Source organism: Diceros bicornis, chromosome 32 (genome assembly GCF_020826845.1).
Source record: "Diceros bicornis minor isolate mBicDic1 chromosome 32, mDicBic1.mat.cur, whole genome shotgun sequence".
Classification (NCBI taxonomy): domain Eukaryota; kingdom Metazoa; phylum Chordata; class Mammalia; order Perissodactyla; family Rhinocerotidae; genus Diceros; species Diceros bicornis.
The window spans coordinates 6,630,490-6,650,396 of NC_080771.1; the positions used below are offsets into that span (position 1 = coordinate 6,630,490).

The 19,907-nt window shown below is 38.1% G+C and overlaps 1 protein-coding gene across 2 annotated transcripts in view; it reads left to right on the forward strand.

Moving 5' to 3' along the window:
• The first annotated feature begins 1,700 nt into the window (after window positions 1-1,700).
• Window positions 1,701-19,907, forward strand: part of RBL2 (RB transcriptional corepressor like 2) — a 51,624-nt gene continuing 33,417 nt past the window's right edge. The window contains exons 1-8 of one of the 2 annotated variants that reach the window (XM_058527816.1): window positions 1,701-2,029; window positions 4,320-4,450; window positions 7,365-7,565; window positions 9,894-9,958; window positions 13,847-13,975; window positions 15,847-16,007; window positions 16,099-16,163; window positions 16,785-16,971. In XM_058527816.1, coding sequence (XP_058383799.1) covers window positions 1,790-2,029; window positions 4,320-4,450; window positions 7,365-7,565; window positions 9,894-9,958; window positions 13,847-13,975; window positions 15,847-16,007; window positions 16,099-16,163; window positions 16,785-16,971 — 1,179 coding nt within the window. In that variant the 5' untranslated portion in view covers window positions 1,701-1,789. The remainder of the gene's footprint in view (window positions 2,030-4,319; window positions 4,451-7,364; window positions 7,566-9,893; window positions 9,959-13,846; window positions 13,976-15,846; window positions 16,008-16,098; window positions 16,164-16,784; window positions 16,972-19,907) is intronic. The other variant, XM_058527814.1, reaches the window with a different exon arrangement.

A 19,907-nucleotide genomic window follows, 5' to 3' on the forward strand; every position in this document is an offset into this window, starting at 1 on the left:
TCTATTTCTGCATAGATTACATCATGTTCACCACCCAAAAACTAATTACAACCCATCTCCACACACATGTGCCTAGTCATCCCTTTCGCTCTCCTCCCTCCTCCCTTCCCCTCTGGTAACCACCAATCCAATCTTTGTCTCTTTGTGATTGTTTGTTGCTTTTATCTTCTACTTATGAGTGAGATCATTCTCCCTCTGACTTAGTTCACTTAGCATAAAACCCTCGATGTCCATCCATGTTGTCACAAATGGCTGGATTTCATCGTTTCTTATGGCTGAGTGGTATTCCACGTGTATACATAAGTAATTTTAGCTTTTTAAGGTTAAACAAATTTAATCTATTGGAGAGACTGGTGGAGGCATAAAAAATTACCAAGAAAAACACCCAATTATTAAGTGATTTTTTTTCTTTCATGATAATTGATAAATACATGTCTTACACTTAACAGGTGTTTGATTATTTACTGCTGCATAACAAGCCATCCTAAAACTTCATGACTTGAAACAATAATAATAATTTCCTTTGCCCACAAATTGGACGGGGATCAGTGGGAAGGTTCATCTCTGCTCCATACAGCATTAGCTGGGACAGCTTGATGGAAGGCTGGAAGATCTGCTTCCAATCTGGCTCATCCAACATGGCTGGGCTGAGGACCAGGGGCCCCCGGTCCTGTGCACTTGGTGAGAACTAACTTCAACAAATTGCCAGCTAGCAGACACAGCTGGCCTAGTCACATTTACACTCACCAACTCTTTGTAGTTTTTTGCTTGAGCTCTGCACTCTCCCCACCCCTACTCCTTCATTCTCTCTTTAAATCACCCAGTTGCCTCTGCCAAATCAGAATGGATCTGAGTTCTTTCCCTCACTGTTAGTAGTGGCTGAATAAAATCTGTTTTCACCCCTTTTACTAATGTCTGGCTTTATTTATCTTTGACAATAGGCTTCTCCAAGTGACCTGGGCTTCCTCACAGCACGGTGGCTGGTTCAAAGGGTCAGTGAAGAGAGAGAGAAGCGACACCACAGCAAAACAGCAGTGCCTACACCTCCTCAAGCATGAAAATGTTTTATAATCTACCCATTTATAAATCAAAGAAGATTTGAAATAGTGATTCAAGTTCACTATAGATACAAAAGGAGAAAGAAAAATAAAAAGAAAGGAACAAAATTAAGCCAATTGGGTGACTGAGGGTAGTATGAATATGTCACTTATAGTGAACGTAAATTTGCCCCATGGGGAAAAAAAGAATTACCACTTTAAAAAAAATCCAATAATTATTTGAAAGGCTCAGATAAAATTAAAACATAGCAAAGAACTATAAATTAGGAGTGAAGCCTAAATTTGAACTTAGGCATATAGGTCCTTTCTATTATCCTTATTTTTTACATAAGGACACTCAGGCGATGAATGTTATTTCTGGTGACACCGTGGACACTAAACCTTCACATGTCAATGTTCCTTGGATGTTTTGTCTTCAGCATAGCCCTGATGGATGCTCTCACGATGAAGAGGCAGCACTTAACATGTACAGAAGCTGCTTTCACTTCAGCGAAAAAAAGAGTACGCGAGCTGATTTTTTAAAGATGATTTTTGACCCCTGCGAGCCTCCGGCCTGGACTACATTTCCCAGCAGGCCGTGCTCAGAACTACGGGTGCCTAAGTGAGGTCCAGCGCCGTTGGGGGCGGCGCAGTGGCTGTGCGGGCGGCCGACAGGCGGGTGCTTCGCGGTTTGAATGGCTGCGGGCCCGGGCCCTCAGCTCACCTGAGGACCGGCCGTCCCGGGGTGCGCTATGCCATCGGGAGGCGACCAGTCGCCGCCACCCCCGCCTCCTCCTCCGGCGGCGGCAGCCTCGGATGAGGAGGAGGACGACGACGGCGAGGCGGAGGACGCCGCGCAGCCGGCCCGGTCGCCAGCCCCTCAGACCCAGCAGCGGTTCGACGAGCTGTGCAGCCGCCTCAACATGGACGAGGCGGCGCGGGCCGAGGCCTGGGACAGCTACCGGAGCATGAGCGAGAGCTACACGCTGGAGGTGCGCCCGGGGGCAGACGGGCGCCTCTCCGGGCCTAGTGGGCGCGCCCCGCGGCGGGGAGGGGCCTCGCCTCTGGCCGCTCGGCGCCCGCGGGGTCCTCCGGCGGGCGCGGCTCCCCGGGTCCCCTGGAGAGGGGTGGGAGCCCCCTGCGCCTGGGAACCCGGCTCTGGCAGAGCTCTGAGCGGCCCCGACGGTGAACCCGCCTCGCGGCTCTGCCCTGCCGGGTTCCGAGCGGGGTCACCTCTTGCCCTAAAGTAGCAGCGCGGGGCTGAGGTCGTGCCGGGGTCACAATGACAAAAATACAGCCACCGTTTTGGCAGGACAGACAGGTGCGGGTGTCAGGACCGCCCGGGGAAGGGCGGGGGACCTGCCCGTGTTCGCGCCGGGTTTGTGGGCTTCTCCTTCACTTCTTTCCGACGGCGCCAAATGGCCTTTGTCCGGGCTTGGCATCGGTTTGCGTAAACGCGTTAAGATGCGGGCTGTGTTTACGGAGGTGTAAACAAAGACGAATCTTCCCCAGGGCGAAGGAAATGGACTTTCTGCCCAGCTGGATATAGACACACGCCCCGCTTTGTCACGAGGCCGCGACGACTTTGGGGGGCTTTTGGTGGCCCCAGGCCTTGCACAGGACTCGCAGAGTCGCTGTGATTTAGGCGTGTTGTGCCCCTTTCTTCGGGCGGGCCTGCAGATGAGAAAAATAGCCATTCTAGCCAGTGAGGCTCCACTCCGTAGGCACCTCCCCGTCATGGGCCAATGGGAAGGGACGCGGAAGTCTGTCTTGTTTATTAGCTGTTTGACTGCCCGTGTGGGTGGCATTTAAACAGGAGGCCGCGTGATTTTCTTAGGTTGTTTTACAGTTTGGGGAAAGAGTAGGGCAAATAGGCTCAGAATGAGAAGGCCTAACCCAAGGTATTATTTGACTGTAACAGGGTGTTTTTGCCAACGTGTCACTCACTCGGCTTATTTTTTTTATTTATTCTTGCATCAATAGAATTTTAATTCGATTTCTTCTCCCCATTGTTATATCTACAAAAAAAGAGAAAGAAAGAAAAGCTAGTAATACAGTGGCTTTAGAACCTGACAGACCTAGGTGACTCTGGACAATTTACTTAACCACTCCAAAACTCACTTTTGTGCTGTGTAAATTTGAGATATTTGTACCTACCTCACAGAACCATTCCGAAGGTTAAATCAGGTAGTGTGTAGTTTCTGGCACATAAAGCGCTCATATAGACAGTGCTTTAGAATTTACAAAGCTCTATCATATACTTAGGTGATCAGGCTGAAAAGGCCATGTTCCTATTTATTTCTCAGTGGTTCCTGTGGTCAGGCAGAGAGAAAGACTTTTTTTTTGGTGATGGGTGTAATTGCCTCAAAATAAGCTCTTATTTTACCCTCAGGATAATCCTGAGGTTCTATCTAGATTAGATAGAACAAGCGTTATCACCATATAGTTGACGTATTTCAATTCACAGAGGTTAAGTCCTGTGAAGTCCCGTGTTATATAAGCAAGTGACAAATAATAGATGGTTAGTAAATTATTTCTGAAAACACATGTTTGATTACTCAACTTTTTTAAGACTTTGATCTCAGATTCTTAGCTCAGTTTACTCAATAAATGAATGAATATTTATTCATTTAGTGAATATTTCACAATCACCTATTCTTTGCCACTTTTGTAGGTGCTGGGAATAGAGCAGTGAACAAAATGTAAAAATTCCTGCCCTTGTGGAGCTTGTAGTCAGGTATTCTGTAAGATATTGTGGGATGTCAGGCTCATGGAAGTGTACAATGGAAAATAAAGCTCATGGATATTTAACACAGAATACTGGTTATCGAATTGTATCTTTTGATTTCTTGTATTTTCTATGCTTTATACTTGTCACTCATTTAATTCTCACAGTCCTCAGATAAGAAAATTGAGCCTCTGTGACTGTTAAGTAGTTTGCCCAGGGTGTTCTGCTCCCATGTTGGCACTGCCAAGGCACATGTCCTGAGAGACAGAGCCAGGTGGAATCTGTATTGCCTTTTATGATCTTGCAAGTTACGTGGTATCACTTCCACCTGTGCTATTGGCTGAGACAGTTCAAAGTAAGGAAACACAGACTCCTCCCTCTCAGTGGAACAACATCAATGTTACCTTATGAGAAGAAACATGGGATCAGCCATCACTGAAAATACAGTTTCCCACAAACATATAAATAACACTTTCAATTTAAACGTAAGAATTTTTTTATATTGAAATATCTATAGCTCATTAGGTAAAAATCAATTTTCTTTTATTTTACAGGGAAATGATCTTCATTGGTTAGCATGTGCCTTATACGTGGCTTGCAGAAAATCTGTGCCAACTGTCAGCAAAGGGACAGTTGAAGGGAACTATGTATCTTTAACTAGAATCCTGCGATGTTCAGAGCAGAGGTAATTATGTTAGAATTTGAAAAGTAGAGTGTGACTCATTAAAAGCTCATAAATTACAGTGATAGTAAGAATTCTCTTTGTTCATCGTTTTCTGAGCGTTTGTACCTATGGAGTGCTGAATTTAGAAGCTAGGTCATGGTTTCCCTTTACCACATCTAAGTTAGTATCCATTCTATTTTGCTTCTTTGGTGAAAAATATTTGAATTTTAAGGTATTAGGCACTTGTATGAAGAGTTTACTATTAAAGGTTTTGACTCATCATTGTGTAATATTGGGAGAATTCCAAATAAGGATATTGAGAAACTTTAGGAAATACTCTGGACTGAAAAGGTAAATAAAATATTATATGGTATTAAACTTTGAACTGCATGCACAGCACTTATATACGGAACATGTAAATACTTCTCGGTTTCCTCTTCGGGAGATAAGCAACACTATTAGAATCTATTATAGAAAAGGTCAAGTAATGTTTTAAAGAAGAGGCAGAAATTGCTTTTTCTATCTGTTGTGTAATTTAATTGATTACATTTACTATTTGTGCCTTTTGGGTGAATTTTCTCTTATGGCTTATTAAAGATTGGTGGGAAAAGGATGTTTGGCAATTTGGGGGAAATACCACTGTCAAAATTTATGGACCTAATGGTTTAAAAAATCACTTACTATTAAAATAATTAACAAGAAATGTAATATTTCAGCTGTATTCTATTTATTAACCTTGAACTCCATCCTGAGTTATATTTAGGCTTAAGAACAAGAGGCAGTGCATAAAGAGTTGAACACCTGGGCTGTAATCCTGCAGAAGTGGACTTAAATAAGTTGCAAAAGTATAATCATTACAAAGAAGAGAAATGGAGGCAGAGTAATCCAGTTAAGTGACAGACGAGGAACTTTAGAAGCAAAGATCAAATTATGGAATCATCATGAAAAACTATAGTAAACTAAAGTTATCTAACATTTTAATGCAAGTAATACAATCCGGGCTTCAGTTTTATTTCCATTTCAAAAACTCAATTTTTATCTTTAAATTTTTACCTATGGGTTCAGATTATTTACTTTTCTGCCATAATGGACTAATGGATTAAAAACAAAGAGCAGATTGGGAGAAGATATTTACAATGCATATAATTGACTAAAGATCAGTATCCAGAATTATATAAAGAACTACTATCAAATGGTTAAATAATTGACAAACAGCAACTAAAAAGGGTAAAGAATATGATTCCACAAAGGCCAAAACTCACATAGCTAATACATATAGGCAAAGATGTTCAGTCTCGCGACTAATCAAGGAAGTTCAAAGTAAAAACAAGATAACATTTCATTCTCATCAGATTGGGGAGATTTGAAGTCAGATAATACCAAGTTTGGTCATTATGTAGGGAAACAGGACCTCTGTATTATTAGTATACACAGGTGAGAGTATAACTTGGCACAGTCACTTTAGTAGGAAATTTGGCAGTATCCAGTAAAGTTGAAGATGCACCTTTTCTGACTCAGCAATTCTACTTCTTGGGGTAGCCTCTAAAGAAATTCTTACATACCTGTGTAAGAATGTGTTCATTACAGCATTTTTTGTTATAATGAAGAATTGGAAACCTCAATTGGGGAATGAATTTAAAAAATCATGGTAGTTCATATGAAGGAATATTTTTAGCAGTTAAAATGAATGAATTAGATCTACATGTATCAGCGTTAATCTCAGAAACATTATTGAATGAAAAAGCAAGTTGCAGAATGCTACTTACAGTATGATACAATTTATATGAAGTTTTACAACCACACATACAAAAGATAGTACTTACTGTTTATGGATACATATATATCCATATAGTAAGTATAGTAAGTAGTAAGTACAGCAAGTATAAAAACATGGATGGAAGGATTCAGACTAACCTTAGAATGGTGGTTATCTTCAGGGAAGAAGAGTGGCGAATGAGATTGGGAAGGAGTACAAATGAGAACTCTGGCTGTTTCTGTAGAACCTAAAGCAAACATGGCAAAATTTATTCCATGTGTGTGTGGGTGTGTGTGTATATATATATATATATATATATATATACATGTATTTTTTTTTTTTGGTGAGGAAGATCAGCCCTGAGCTACCATCCAATGTCAATCCTCCTCTTTTCTTTTTTTTTTGTGAGGAAGATCAGCCCTGAGCTAACAGCCATGCCAATCCTCCTCTTTTTTTTTTTTTTTTTTTGCTGAGGAAGACTGGCCCTGGGCTAACATCTGTGGTTGTCTTCCTCCACTTCATATGGGATGCTGCCACAGCAAGGCCTGACAAGCAGTGCATCCGTGCGCACCCAGGATCCAAACCCGGGCTGCCAGCAGCAGAGCGCATGCACTTAACCGCTACGCCATGGGGCCAGCCCCCAATCAGTCCTCCTCTTTTTGCTGAGGAAGACTGGCCCTGGGCTAACATCTGTCCTCGTCTTCCTGTACTTTATATGGGATGCTGCCACAGCATGGCTTGACAAGCGGTGCGCGGGTGCGCGCCAGAGTTCCGAACCTGCGAACCCCGGGCCGCTTAAGCGGAGCATGCGCACTTAACTGCTGCGCCACCAGGCGGGTCCTCGATATGTTAATATTTGTTAAATCTGGCATTTGGGTACATGAATATTGGTTATGTTACTCTGGTTAATTATTATTTATTTTGTATTTTTATATTTCATAATTTTTTTAAAAACCCTCAGGTAATCTCTGAAAAAAAGTAGATTAGGAAGATCAGAGAAATAAACCAATCTGTAAGAGATCAAGCTAGTCAGAGGCACTTGTGTTGTGATTTTATATCACTGTCTAAAAGCAATACAATTTAATGAGTTAATTTTTATTTACTTGTAATTACCTATATTTGTATACTTTATCTTTGTGTTAATTATGAAAATATCTCATTTTTTATTTTTAATTTCAGCTTAATTGAATTTTTTAACAAGATGAAGAAGTGGGAAGACATGGCAAATCTACCCCAACATTTCAGAGAACGTACTGAGAGATTAGAAAGAAACTTCACTGTTTCTGCTGTAATTTTTAAGAAATATGAACCCATTTTCCAGGACATTTTTAAATATCCTCAGGAGGAACACCCTCGACAACAAAGAGGAAGAAAACAGCGGTATGTTTTTATATTTGTTAGTCAGGAATACACATTTGTCTGTCTGTGCCACAGTTTTGATCCCTCAGTTTATTTTTCTAGTCTTAAAAAACAAATGTGATTTCATAATCTTTTTCTCCAATAGCTTTCTTTTAATTAATTTCTTGCTTTCCATTGTGCGTTGGCCATGAAGAGTTTGGCTTCTTCCATATTGCAAAATGTATGGGCTCTTTGTTTACGTGAACTTTCCCTTTTCATGTAAGCAACCAAAAATACAAAAGTCAGACCTTAGCTGTTTTCACCAATTAGCCACCTTGGGTATAGAATTGGACCACTTAATTTTCCATTATTGACTATATTGACTATTTCTATTATTTTCTATATATTGTAATATATATTGACTATTTATACTATTTGACTTTTATGTCAAACTGTGTAATAAATAATCTCCCTGAAATGACTTCTCTATGTATTTTGATGTTTACAACCAGTCAAGAGTAGAGAAACTGAACTGGGAAGAGAATAGGAGAACTGAAATGATTAGGAATTTGTGCTTTCTGATCATGTCTGCAAAGTCTATAAACTTAACTCTGGCTCAGTATTTTCCATCTTTCCTGATAGATAGGGGCAGTTATGGGATACAAATTCTCTACCTTTATCATGAAAGTTTTTTCATAAAGTAGAAATAGGAATTTGTTCTTAAAATAGAACTAGAAAAATGTTGACAAGAAAAATAGGGGAAAAGGAGTTGTTATAATTGAATGAATAATGTTTGCTTCTCTTTCAAAATAAAACTTTTCCCAAATTATAAAGGATGTTTACAATAAGTGAGCAGCTTTAAAAATAATCCCTCTGACAACTTTATCAGGTTAATACTGTTGTTACAGGTGAGGGAAAATAAGCCCCTGAGGGTGTAAGTGGTTTGGCCAAGATCACACAGTTAGTAAGTGTGAAGCTGTTATTGAAACTCTGGGAAGTCTGCCTGCAGAACCCATGTGCTTCACCACAATTCTATACTGCGTCTCACACACACCAGTCTTTGAAAGTTTGTCACTAAGTATTGAAAACTTACTGTGTAAAGTACTTTGTTAGGTATTATGTAGGTCACAGGTATTTAAAAAGGCCAAAAACCCACAGTCACTGTCTTTTGAGAGTGTACAGTATACTCAGGGAGAGGAGGCATATATAAATGCAAAAGACAATAGAAATGTAGGACTTCTGAGGCAAAAATAAACCACTCTGTATGAGCCAATCAGGTAAGGTTCCATGGAATAAGTAGAAATAGGTCTTGAACAATGGGTAGGATTTCAATAGGTGAATTTGGAGATATAGACAGAGCCTTCTGTGCAGAGGATAAAGAATGAAGGCACTGAAGCAGCAAAGCAAGATGAAATTTGGCGGAGTAGGTTAAGTTTGTTCTAGAGTTCTCAAGTTATAGAGCCAGTTTTTAGAGTGGCTTGAGTGTTAAGCCAAAAACTTTGACGTTTATCTTGGTAGGCATCAAAACTAGATAGTTTATCATGTGCCTGGCAGGAAAGCTAATTTTAAAGCAGAGCACTGACATTTAATCCTTGCCGTGGACGGGTAAATTAAGTACAATATTATACCCAAGTAGAATAAGCTTTTAGCAGATGAAGAGACTAAGGCACGTGGAGAGCAAGTGTACTTAGCTAACGACAGTGCGGGATAAACCCCAGTCTCCCGATTCTTCTCTTAGAAGCACCTTGTTATAATAAGGCTTTTGGGATGTGGAGATAACAGATGTCTTATCTAAACATTGGCAGAGGTTTTGGTAAAAACCCAAGCTAAAACAGGTCTGAAACTCCCTTTAGCAGACAACGTGGCAAAATACAGCAGGTACTCGTGATGATATAGAAGTATAAGAAATTATAGGAAGCCCAGAATTTACATTAAAAAGTCCTTTTGTGACTTGATAAGTTCTAGAATATCTTTAGGGAGGGAGGGTTTAGAATTCATCAGCTAGGATAGAGGAAAAAAATTGGGGAAATGTCTGACTCATACATGTGTCTTAAAGCGGCATTAGCCTTGCTGATGTCATCTAAAGAATTGTTGTTACTTATTTTATTTTCTACTTTACCTATCTTGACCTTGAAAAGCTTTTATAGTTCTTCAGAATTTTCTTCTTTCTGAGATGAACTCTTTCCCTGGCTCCCAGCTATTTCCTTACCAGTATTTGGTTGGAGCAGAACTTCTTGCACATTATACATGTGAAGTGAATCTGCTCTCACTCCCTCTAACTGTGGGGGTTTTTTCTCACCTAATTTATAGTCATTTGTGATGTCTTTTTCTAATTCTTCTGTTATCTCATGACTTGTTTCTCCCCCAAAGGCGACAGCCCTGTACCGTGTCTGAAGTTTTCCATTTTTGTTGGGTGCTTTTTATATATGCAAAAGGTAAGAAAAAAGTAATATTTCTTTAGATATTAGTTTATTTAAGTGTTCAGGTACTACCTTTGTTAACCTGTAATGTGGATCAGGAAAAGATTCTCACTGAAAAATTTCTCAGGGGTTTTAATCCCAGAGTCTCTTTTTTTTTTTTAGAATCTTTTTTTTTTTAATTGATGTTTTAATAGTTTATAACATTGTAAAATTTTGGGTTGTGCATTTTTGTTTGTCCATCACCATATATATGTCTCCCTTCACCCCTTGTGCCCACCCCCCACCCCCACTGCCCCTGGTAACCACAATACAGTTTTCTCTGTCCATGTGTTGGTTTATATTCCACATATGAGTGAGATCATACAGTGTTTGTCTTTCTCTTTCTGGCTTATTTCGCTTAACATAATACGCTCCAGGCCCATCCATGTTGTTGCAAATGGGACGATTTTGTCTTTTTTTATGGCTGAGTAGTATTCCATTGTATATATATACCACATCTTCTTGATCCAGTCATCAGTTGAGGGACACTTAGGTTGCTTCCACTTCTTGGCTATAGTGAATAATGCTGCAATGAACATAGAGGTGCATAAGCCTCTTTGGATTGTTGATTTCAGGTTCGTTGGATAGATTCCCAGTAGTGGGATAGCTGGATCATGGGGTATTTCTATTTTTAGTTCTTTGAGGAATCTCCATACCGTTTGCCATAGAGGCTGCACCAGTTTGCATTCCCACCAGCTGTGTATGAGGGTTCCTGTTTCTCCACATCCTCTCCAACATTTGTTGTTTTTTGTCGTGGTGACTATAGCCATCCAGATTCTTTTTTAAGTATTGCCTTTTCATAAAAGAATCTTTTGAATTTCTTTACAATATCCCAAACTTCTCTTATTAAATGGAAAATATTTTAATTTTGTTCTTACATATCTTTTCCATCCAAAGCTATTCTTCTGAATTATGGACTGAAAACACATTAGTGTGTCTGTGCTAGTATCTTGAGCTGTGTTTTTCATGAGACATGTCTTATTTAGTTGAGTGGAACTGATCACCCTCAGAGTAGCTAAGATTACTTTTTGCATCTTGTTCAGATAAATGCGCTTGATCCTATGTCTTTAGATACAATTTATTTTCTCTCCCTTCTTATTTTACTTAATCCACCCAAGGTTTTGCATTCAGTGAAATATATTTTTGTTATTTTTTTTGTCCTCTCTGAATTTCTATGTAGAACTGATTGTTAGCAATCTAAAGAAAAGTACAGTTACATTAGTTACATAGCTTTTTCTGTAGATATGTAGAATGCCTTTGCCATTAAGATAGCTCAATAAAATGCAAAGTTAAAATCAAAGAATCATAGAGCTAGAAAGAGTTTTATCAGTATAAGAGATTCTCATTGTTACATCAGCTAACCCAACTTATTACTTTAAAGATTAGGCAACTGAGGCCCAGAAACTAGCTGCTAGAAACAGAGCTAGGATTTGAATCCAGATTTCCTAGCTCTTGGTTTCATGCTGGATGTGAAGACCCTCTAGCAAGTATGTGTCACTCCATTGGTCTTAAAGTTTGATTTGTCTGATTATCGTTGGTCCTTTCTAGCTAGTTCAGGAGCTCATCCTTTCTTGCCTGAGCTTCATGCTTGATTGAAAAGAAAAATCTTTCTTCTGTCAAAAATAAGTTGTTATTTTGCTTTTTATCACACTGGTATGTTTCTTTAGTGGAGATAAAGGTGATATAATCAGTGGCATGAAATAAAGGCTTAGGAGCATATAAACTGTTTTCATAGTGGCTGCAACAATTGCTGCCAATCTTAGCTTGCTGTGGCTGATATTATATATGATGTTAACCTTGTCATTTGATTGTGGGCAGGGATATGTGACTTCTAGGATTTTTATGTTTTGTTTATGTGTTTTATGGTGTATGTGTACTTGGGAGTAAATGTATTTGGTACTGTATAAACTATTAAAAAAGAATTTTATTGTCCTTATTTAGATTTTGGTCTCATGTGATCAATTGGAGTGGCATATTTTTTGTCTTTGCATTTAACTCAGTTTTTGAGTTTTATCTTGTTATTAATTCAGTCTATAATTATTTGATCTGAAGAGCCTTTGTCCCCTCACAATCCAGCACTGTGATCTTTTATGATTCACTAGGATCTTTTCTAATAGACTAGTTTAATCAGTTTCATTCAGTTCTTGATTTAGTTATTTGAGGGGAGGTATATTCTTTTATAGCCACCTTTCTCATGACTTTCTCTGCAACGTATGGACATCCCAGATTATCTCATTCCTGATAAGTAAGCCAACTTTTTGCCTGTTATCTTTGTTGACTTCCTATGACAAGTACACACCAGCGACAAGTTTAGGCTTGTCAGTGTGATGGGCTTTATAGCTTGAAACCAGTAAGTGCCACTTCCTGTTTTACATTTCAGGAACTGAGTATATTTGAATATGAAACATCTTTACAGAGGGACCAAGAAAATTAGTTTGGTTATATCAATGCAAAATTTAATCTATTAATTATCATGTGCCTTTCTGGCAAAAGAAAAATACTTTTTGCTCTTTAATTCATTTAAGTTCATTTGTTAAGTGTTTGCATCTATACAAAAAAAGAATTACGTATCCTGATATGCAGAGGTAAGTGGTAACTTTCTTTGGAGGAAAGGAGAGAGAAAAGCATGAAACAAAGCAGTGTGAGAATGTGTGTGTGTGTGTGTGTGTATGCATTTGTGTAGGCATTAAGTGTGAAAATATTGAGGTTTACAAATAATTCTTCAGATGTATGTTAGCTATTTAAATTGAATTCATCTGATGTTATAAGAATATAAAATTAATATGAAGCATACATATGCAGTGTTTAATGAAAAAAGGGATATGCTCAAAGTTGTAAAAAATCTAGAAATATTTCTTAATTTCTAAGAGTAATAAAACTGTTTCACTGCCTGTAAAAACTGCCTTCAATTTTAGACTTAACTAGCACTGCAGAAATGACATGTGTCTATAGGTTTAAGTTTGGGTTTCTTTTTCCTTTGTTACCAAGCATCAACAGTTTACTCCTGGGATATTAGCTCTAGAACTTAAGTATCTTTCGTGGTTGTCCTGTTGCATTAATTTGTATAAGCTTATATTAATATGTAGAAAAGTATTTAAAATGGTACCATTAGGAGTCCGATTATAGGTTCTGGTCTCTCTTTTTTTATTTCTTGTGAGGAAGATTAGCCCTAAGCTAACATCCGTTGCCAATCCTCCTCTTTTTGCTGAGGAAGATTGGCCCTGGGCTGACATCCATGCCCATCTTGCTCTGCTTTATATGGGACGCCACCACAGCATGGCTTGACAAGCAGTACATCGGTCTGCGCCCGGGATCTGAACCTGCGAACCCCGGGCCGCCAAAGCTTTGTGTGTGAACTTAACTGCTACGCCACCAGGGCCGGCCCCTGGTTCTGGTCTTTTTAAAGTACATACATGAAAAAAATAATTATATGAATCATTTTCTCAGCTGTTACAATCTAAGTATTTCTACTGATTTTCTTGGCAGAAAAATATTTTCATACAAAACAATTTCTTACAGTTTGAGATAATTTATGAAGTTGTTTGTGTTCAGAATTTTCAAAGGAAAAACCAATGATGATAAAATTTTGGTCAGCTATTAGGCATTTAATAAATGCTTATTTAATGAATATTGGGTGAATGAATGGCATTTTTAGTAAAGTTTTGGCTTTCATTAAACTCTTAGAAATTTATTAAACTATAAGAGTAATATTTTGAAATGTAAATTTGCCAAAATACTTTATGTAGCTCTTGAGACAGCTTTGTACAGTGTTGTATAATGTCATTTTAATTAAAGAAGAAATTATTTTTAAAATATTGTAAAGTTGATACAAATTTAACTCTATGACTCTTTATAATTCTGTAGGTAATTTCCCCATGATTAGTGATGATTTGGTCAATTCTTATCATCTTTTGCTATGTGCTTTGGACTTAGTTTATGGAAATGCCCTTCAGTGTTCCAATCGTAAAGAACTTGTGAACCCTAATTTTAAAGGTAAGTTCGTAAATCAAAGATTATTGGACAAGTCACATTTTGACGTTATGTTTACTCTTGGGAGTTGTATACATAGTACAGGTTTCCTAGCATCAGAGAACATAAGTGTTTTGAAATGCTCCATCATCGTAGTTATCCAGAGTACTTACAACTAGGAGTTGAGCTCTCTGTAAAAATGTTCATGGAAAAAGCAATCGCAAATATCAGAAAGTTTAAAGTCTTAGATGACAACTTTAGAAGTTTCGGAAATATATACTCAGTAAGAAGAAGGAATTTAGAAACCCAGAGCAGCAAAGATGCCGTTAAAGCTGATTGTGTTTTTCTACATTATCAAGCTTCATGTCTGACACGTCCTAGGTCAAAATGGATTTGCTGAAAGAATCTTCATTTCAGATTTTTTCTACAGAAGAGTAGTAGTTATGATTCTAAAATAAGTAAAATGAACTTGTAGCTCTTAAACTAAAAGATGTATGGAAATGATAATTATTTTGGCGATGCATGTGGTAGGCTTTGAGGTATGTGATTTCTATGAATGAGGTACAGTAAGAGACCAAATTATGATTTACAAAGCAAATATTAAAAAGTATTTGTAGAGCTAGTATATAATGCTGCTGCTATTTGAATAATACCATGGTAGGATTCTGAGTGATTATCAATTTTGGGATGGTTATAATTAGCATTTCAGCTTGTCTGACTCAAGGGAGATGTTGAAAGTTAGTGGAGTTAGTTACTTCAGTTGCTCCTGGTTTGGTAAATTTAATGTTCTTCATATTCTGTCCTTTCTCTCATTTCCTTCCTAATTGCCTTTTATATTTCTATATAGTTGCTTCCCTTCATTTTCCCCTCTTTTATTTATTTATTTTTTTTTTTAATTTTTTTTTTTTTTAAGATTTTATTTATTCATTTTTTTCCCCCCAAAGCCCCAGTAGATAGTTGTATGTCATAGGTTCACATCCTTCTAGTTGCTGTACGTGGGACTCGGCCCCAGGTTGGTCGGAGAAGTGGTGCCTTGGGGCGTGCCCAGGATCCGAAACCGGGCCGCCAGCATCAGAGCGCGCGCACTCAACCGCTAAGCCACGGAGCCGGCCCTCCCCTCTTTTATTTAAAAAAAATTGTTTTTCTTGCACTGAGTCTAGGGCAAGAATAAGCTATGAATTAATAGGATAAATACATCTAATATAATTAAATGAAAGCATATAAACAGCATATATTTTGAACAGTAATTTTTTTCAAAGTAGTATTTTTTATTTGAATGTAAGGCTTATTTGCAAAGTTATATTTTTGTGTGTTTTAGATCATATAGCAATATACTAAAATTATTTTTTAAATTTTTCTTTCTTTCTTTCTTTCTTTTTTTTTTTTGCTAAGGAAGACTAGCCCTGAGCTAACGTCCATTCCCAATCCTCCTCCTTTTTTTTTCCCCCTTTTTCTCCCCAAAGCCCCAGTAGATAGTTGTATGTTATAGTTGCACATCCTGCTAGTTGCTGTATGTGGGATGCTGCCTCAGCATGGCCCGACAAGTAGTGCGCTGGTACGCGCCCGGGATCCGAACCCGGGCTGCCAGCAGCGGAGCACGCGCACCCAACTGCTAAGCCACGGGGCCGGCCCCTAAATTTTTCTTTTTTTAACCATCTCCAGATAGATAATTGAATAATTCAAATCCTTTGAGTAGTGATACACTTTACCTCTATTTCCTATTTTTGAAGTATATTTAAATAGAGTCAAATTAGGCCCTGATATACTATTTCCTGTACGCTCATATGCTAACTCATATGCTGATTATACTCTTTATTACTTATATTTTAGTGTATCACAGTTTGGTTTATTGAATGCTACCTGATATCTCTGTTCTGTGATTCTATACATTATAGGCCTGTCTGAAGATTTTCATGCTAAGGATTCTAAACCTTCCTCTGACCCACCTTGTGTCATTGAGAAACTCTGTTCCTTACATGATGGCCTAGTTTTGGAAGCAAAGGGAATAAAGGAACATTTCTGGAAACCTTATATTAGGAAACTTTATGAAAAAAAGGTTTGTAAGTAGTAAAGGAGTAATGTGAAAATATTTTCTGGGAAAAAATTTTATTAATATGATGACTTAAGAATCTTTTCTTTCATCATAGCTCCTGAAGGGAAAAGAAGAAAATCTTACTGGGTTTTTAGAACCTGGGAACTTTGGAGAGAGTTTGTGAGTATTTCTGTTATAATACCATTTTAATATTTTAAATTGTATACTTAGGAAACTTCAGAGTTTAGTGTTTTTATTGTTTGTACCGTGGAAATTTAGAATATGTTTTGTGAGAGAATATATGGAGGCAATAAAAAATTCTATCAACTATTAATCTAAGCACATGTTTTTAAATTTATTGAAAAACGTATGGCTGTTCTTTAAAGCTTTAATAGTTAAACTTTTGGATCATAATTTTTGAAATAAATTCTTTTGGAACTATGCAGGAGAAAAATGATGATATGGAAGTACTGAGGTCCTCAGTGGTGCCTTGAGCAGCTAGGAAAGATAATTTAGCTTCTCACCAGAAGCTGCACCTACCAGGCAGATTGGTACAGGGTACCCACCCTGAAACACTGTCAGCAAAATAGACTTACTGTATGATGGATGAGCATAGTGTAGCAAGCTTGCATTTTATACTCCTCAGTTTTTATAATTAACAATGATCCCACTAAAATTTAACTTGCACAAAATTATTAGAACTTTTAGTAAATAAAAAAATGAAATAATTAAGTGGCCTAAAACATTAACTGAAATGGCAGTTCTGTGAATGTACTTTTTGCCTTTTTTTGTTTCCTATAGTAAAGCCATCAATAAGGCCTATGAGGAGTATGTTTTATCTGTTGGGAATTTAGACGAACGGATATTTCTTGGAGATGATGCTGAAGAAGAAATTGGGACTCTTTCAAGGTATCTGAATACTGGTTCAGGAACAGAGACTGCTGAAAGAGTGCAGATGAAAAACATCTTGCAGCAACACTTTGACAAGGTAAGTTGAGCCATGCCAGAAGAGTAGAAATATAGGAGCAGACATGCCAGAGGTTCTGTTTTGTTTTGGTAATTGTGTGTGTATGTGTTTTACTTACTTCCAAGACAAAAAAGAAAATTTCTGTCTTACCTTAATTGAAAAAGTTATCTCTATGTTTACTGATTTAATTTTTCTTAACATCAACGTTCAAAGTTTTTGGTTAGATCTGAGAAAAAGAGAATTTAATATAAATTTAAATGAATGTGTCATGCTGATAATTTTTGGTTTTGAAAAGATGGGCCAATAATATACAGCCTTTACATACTGAACATAATAGGCATTCAGAAAATGTTGATTGACCTGGACTGGTGCCTTCCTCTAAGAGACTAGAAAAACTGAGAATCTGTAGTTTTTAAGAAAATTCTGTTAAACTGAGTTTCAGGATCATGTGGTGTTATGTCATGCAGACACTTAGCGATGATGGAGACTAAGAGTTTTCCTACAGTTGTATGGTGTTCACAGAAAATATACAACTTCTGACAAGTGCCTCCAGAGGCTGTGTGGATAATTCCAAGGGGTAACTCACCTGTAAGACCAGACTTAAGACTAGTTTACTTATTCATTCAACAGATATTCTAAAGGTATTCTACATGCCAGATTGTGTCTTGGACACTGGGGATACATCAGTGAACAAAACAGCGACAAATATCCTGTTTTATATTCTAGTGTTGGGAGATGGACGATAGATAACCAAACAAGTAAATATATAGTATATCAGATGATGATAGTTGAAGAAAAATAGAGTAGAGTAATCGTACAAAGTTTTGGGGAGAAGGGAGAATGGATGGGCCTTGGGCTCTTGTAGATAGAGTGGTTGCGAAAGGCGTCTGAGGAGGTAATATTAACAGACACCTGAAGTAAGTGAGGAAGCAAGTCATGTGAATAGCTGGGATGTGTATTTAAAGCCAAGAGAACAGCAAGTGCAAAGCCACGAGGTGGGAACGTGATTGGTGAGAACGTCAGTGCAGTAGGAATAGAGTGAGTAAGGGAAAGAGTGGTGAAGAAGTGAGGGGTGGGGGACAAAAGGGAGAGGCAGACCATATAGGGCTTTGGAAGCCACGGTAAGGATTTTTGCTTTTGCTCTGATTGAGAGAAAGGCTGTTGGGAAAGTGTTATGGCGAACAGGGACTGACTGATTTATATTTTTAAAGGTTTTGTGGGCAGGTGAGACGGGGATGAGAGTGGAAGTAGGGAATTAAGAGGCTATTGCAATGATTCTGGTGACACTTCATGGTGGCTTAGATCAGAGAAATGGTTGTATTTGGGCTGTATGTTGGAGATAGCACCCACAGGATAGACTAATGATTTGGATCTAGACTGTGAGAGAAAGAAAATAGTGATGGTTCCGGTTGGGTAAATGGTATAAAAGCTCAAGTTCTTACAAATGCCTATAAGGTCTTCAGGGATCTAGCCCTGCTGCCTCTCTGAATTCATCTTGTACCACTTCCCTCCTCACCCATTCTGCTCATGCCCCATTAACCTCCTTTTTTGTTCTTCAGATGTCAAGCATACCCCCAACCCAAAGCTTTTGCCCTTGCTGTTTCCTCTGCTTAGAACATGTGTCTTCACAATATTCATGTAGTTTACTTCCTCACTTCATTCAGGTCTCTGATAACCTGACTACTGTATAAAATAATAACCACTAATATCCTCCCCAATCCCCAGGACTTCCTTTCCCTCTTATTCTGCGATTAGTGTTCCTCTAGGTATTTATCACTGTTTGACGGGAGGTAGGTAGGTAGGGAGATAGAGAGAGAGAGATAGATAAATAGATAGATAGATAGATAGAAAAAAAGAAAGAATTATTATCCGTCTCCCTGCATTAGAATATGTTTCACGAGGGCTGTGACTAGTGCTGTACTCAGTGCTTGGCACACTGTAGGCATTCCATGAATATTTACTATTGACATTTATTGAGGGGGAAGAATAAGTCTGGGAGAAAAAAATCAAGAGTTGAGGTTATGATCATGTTCAGTTTGAGGTGTCTTTTTAGGCATCCTAGTAGAGAAGTTGAGTAGTAGTTGAGATATATAAGACTGGAGTTCACAGCAGAGGTTAGGGCTACGTATATATATTCTGGAGTCATCAGGATACGGATGGCTTTTAAAGCCACGGAATGAAGAGATTACCTAGCGGTTTGAGTTGATAGAGAATAAAAGAGATCTAAGGACAGAGTGCTGGGGCACTCCAAAATTTAGAATTCTTTACTTGGAGAATAAACACCCTAATATTTTTAAAATATTAACTTAATATTTATGCCTAAGGTAAAGAAAACTCCTTTTGATCAGAATGCACAGGAAGCTTTAAGCTAAAAACTTGAACAGTGCTGCCTAGAAGCCCCGTGCTGACTTGGAGGACTGTGGGCAGGAAGAAGTTTGTGGGTGTCATACCTTGTTTCCTCTGTGGAAGCTCTGCTGCCTGTGGCCAATGTGGTGAGATGCTCTGGCTGCTGTTGCTTCTCCTGCAAAAGTATAAGGTGTTTTTCCCTCCCAGCAAGGCACTGGTTCATATACAGGGAAGAAACTGGCTGCAAGAAAAGGTGTCGAGGGCAGAGAGCAACCTTCTGAATGTAGTTAATCTACCCAGATCATCTTATTGACCTAAAAAAAAATTATAGAATTAATTTCTGTGAAACAAAGTGGAAATCTTGATTCTACTCCTATGTCACAGAGAAAGCATATAGATTTATTTCTTTAATGGTGAATTTCTTTGCTTTTCTGTATCTCATGAAACTTGAATAGTTTGTTCTGTTGCCAGGTGAAAATTTTGCTAGGTATTTTTACAGCTATTTCTAGAATAAGTACATTTAATACATAGGGAAATATAGTGTATCTTGAATATTAAAAAACACTCTTAAGCTATCTTAACCTTTCAGAATTTGTTGGAAAAATTAGAAA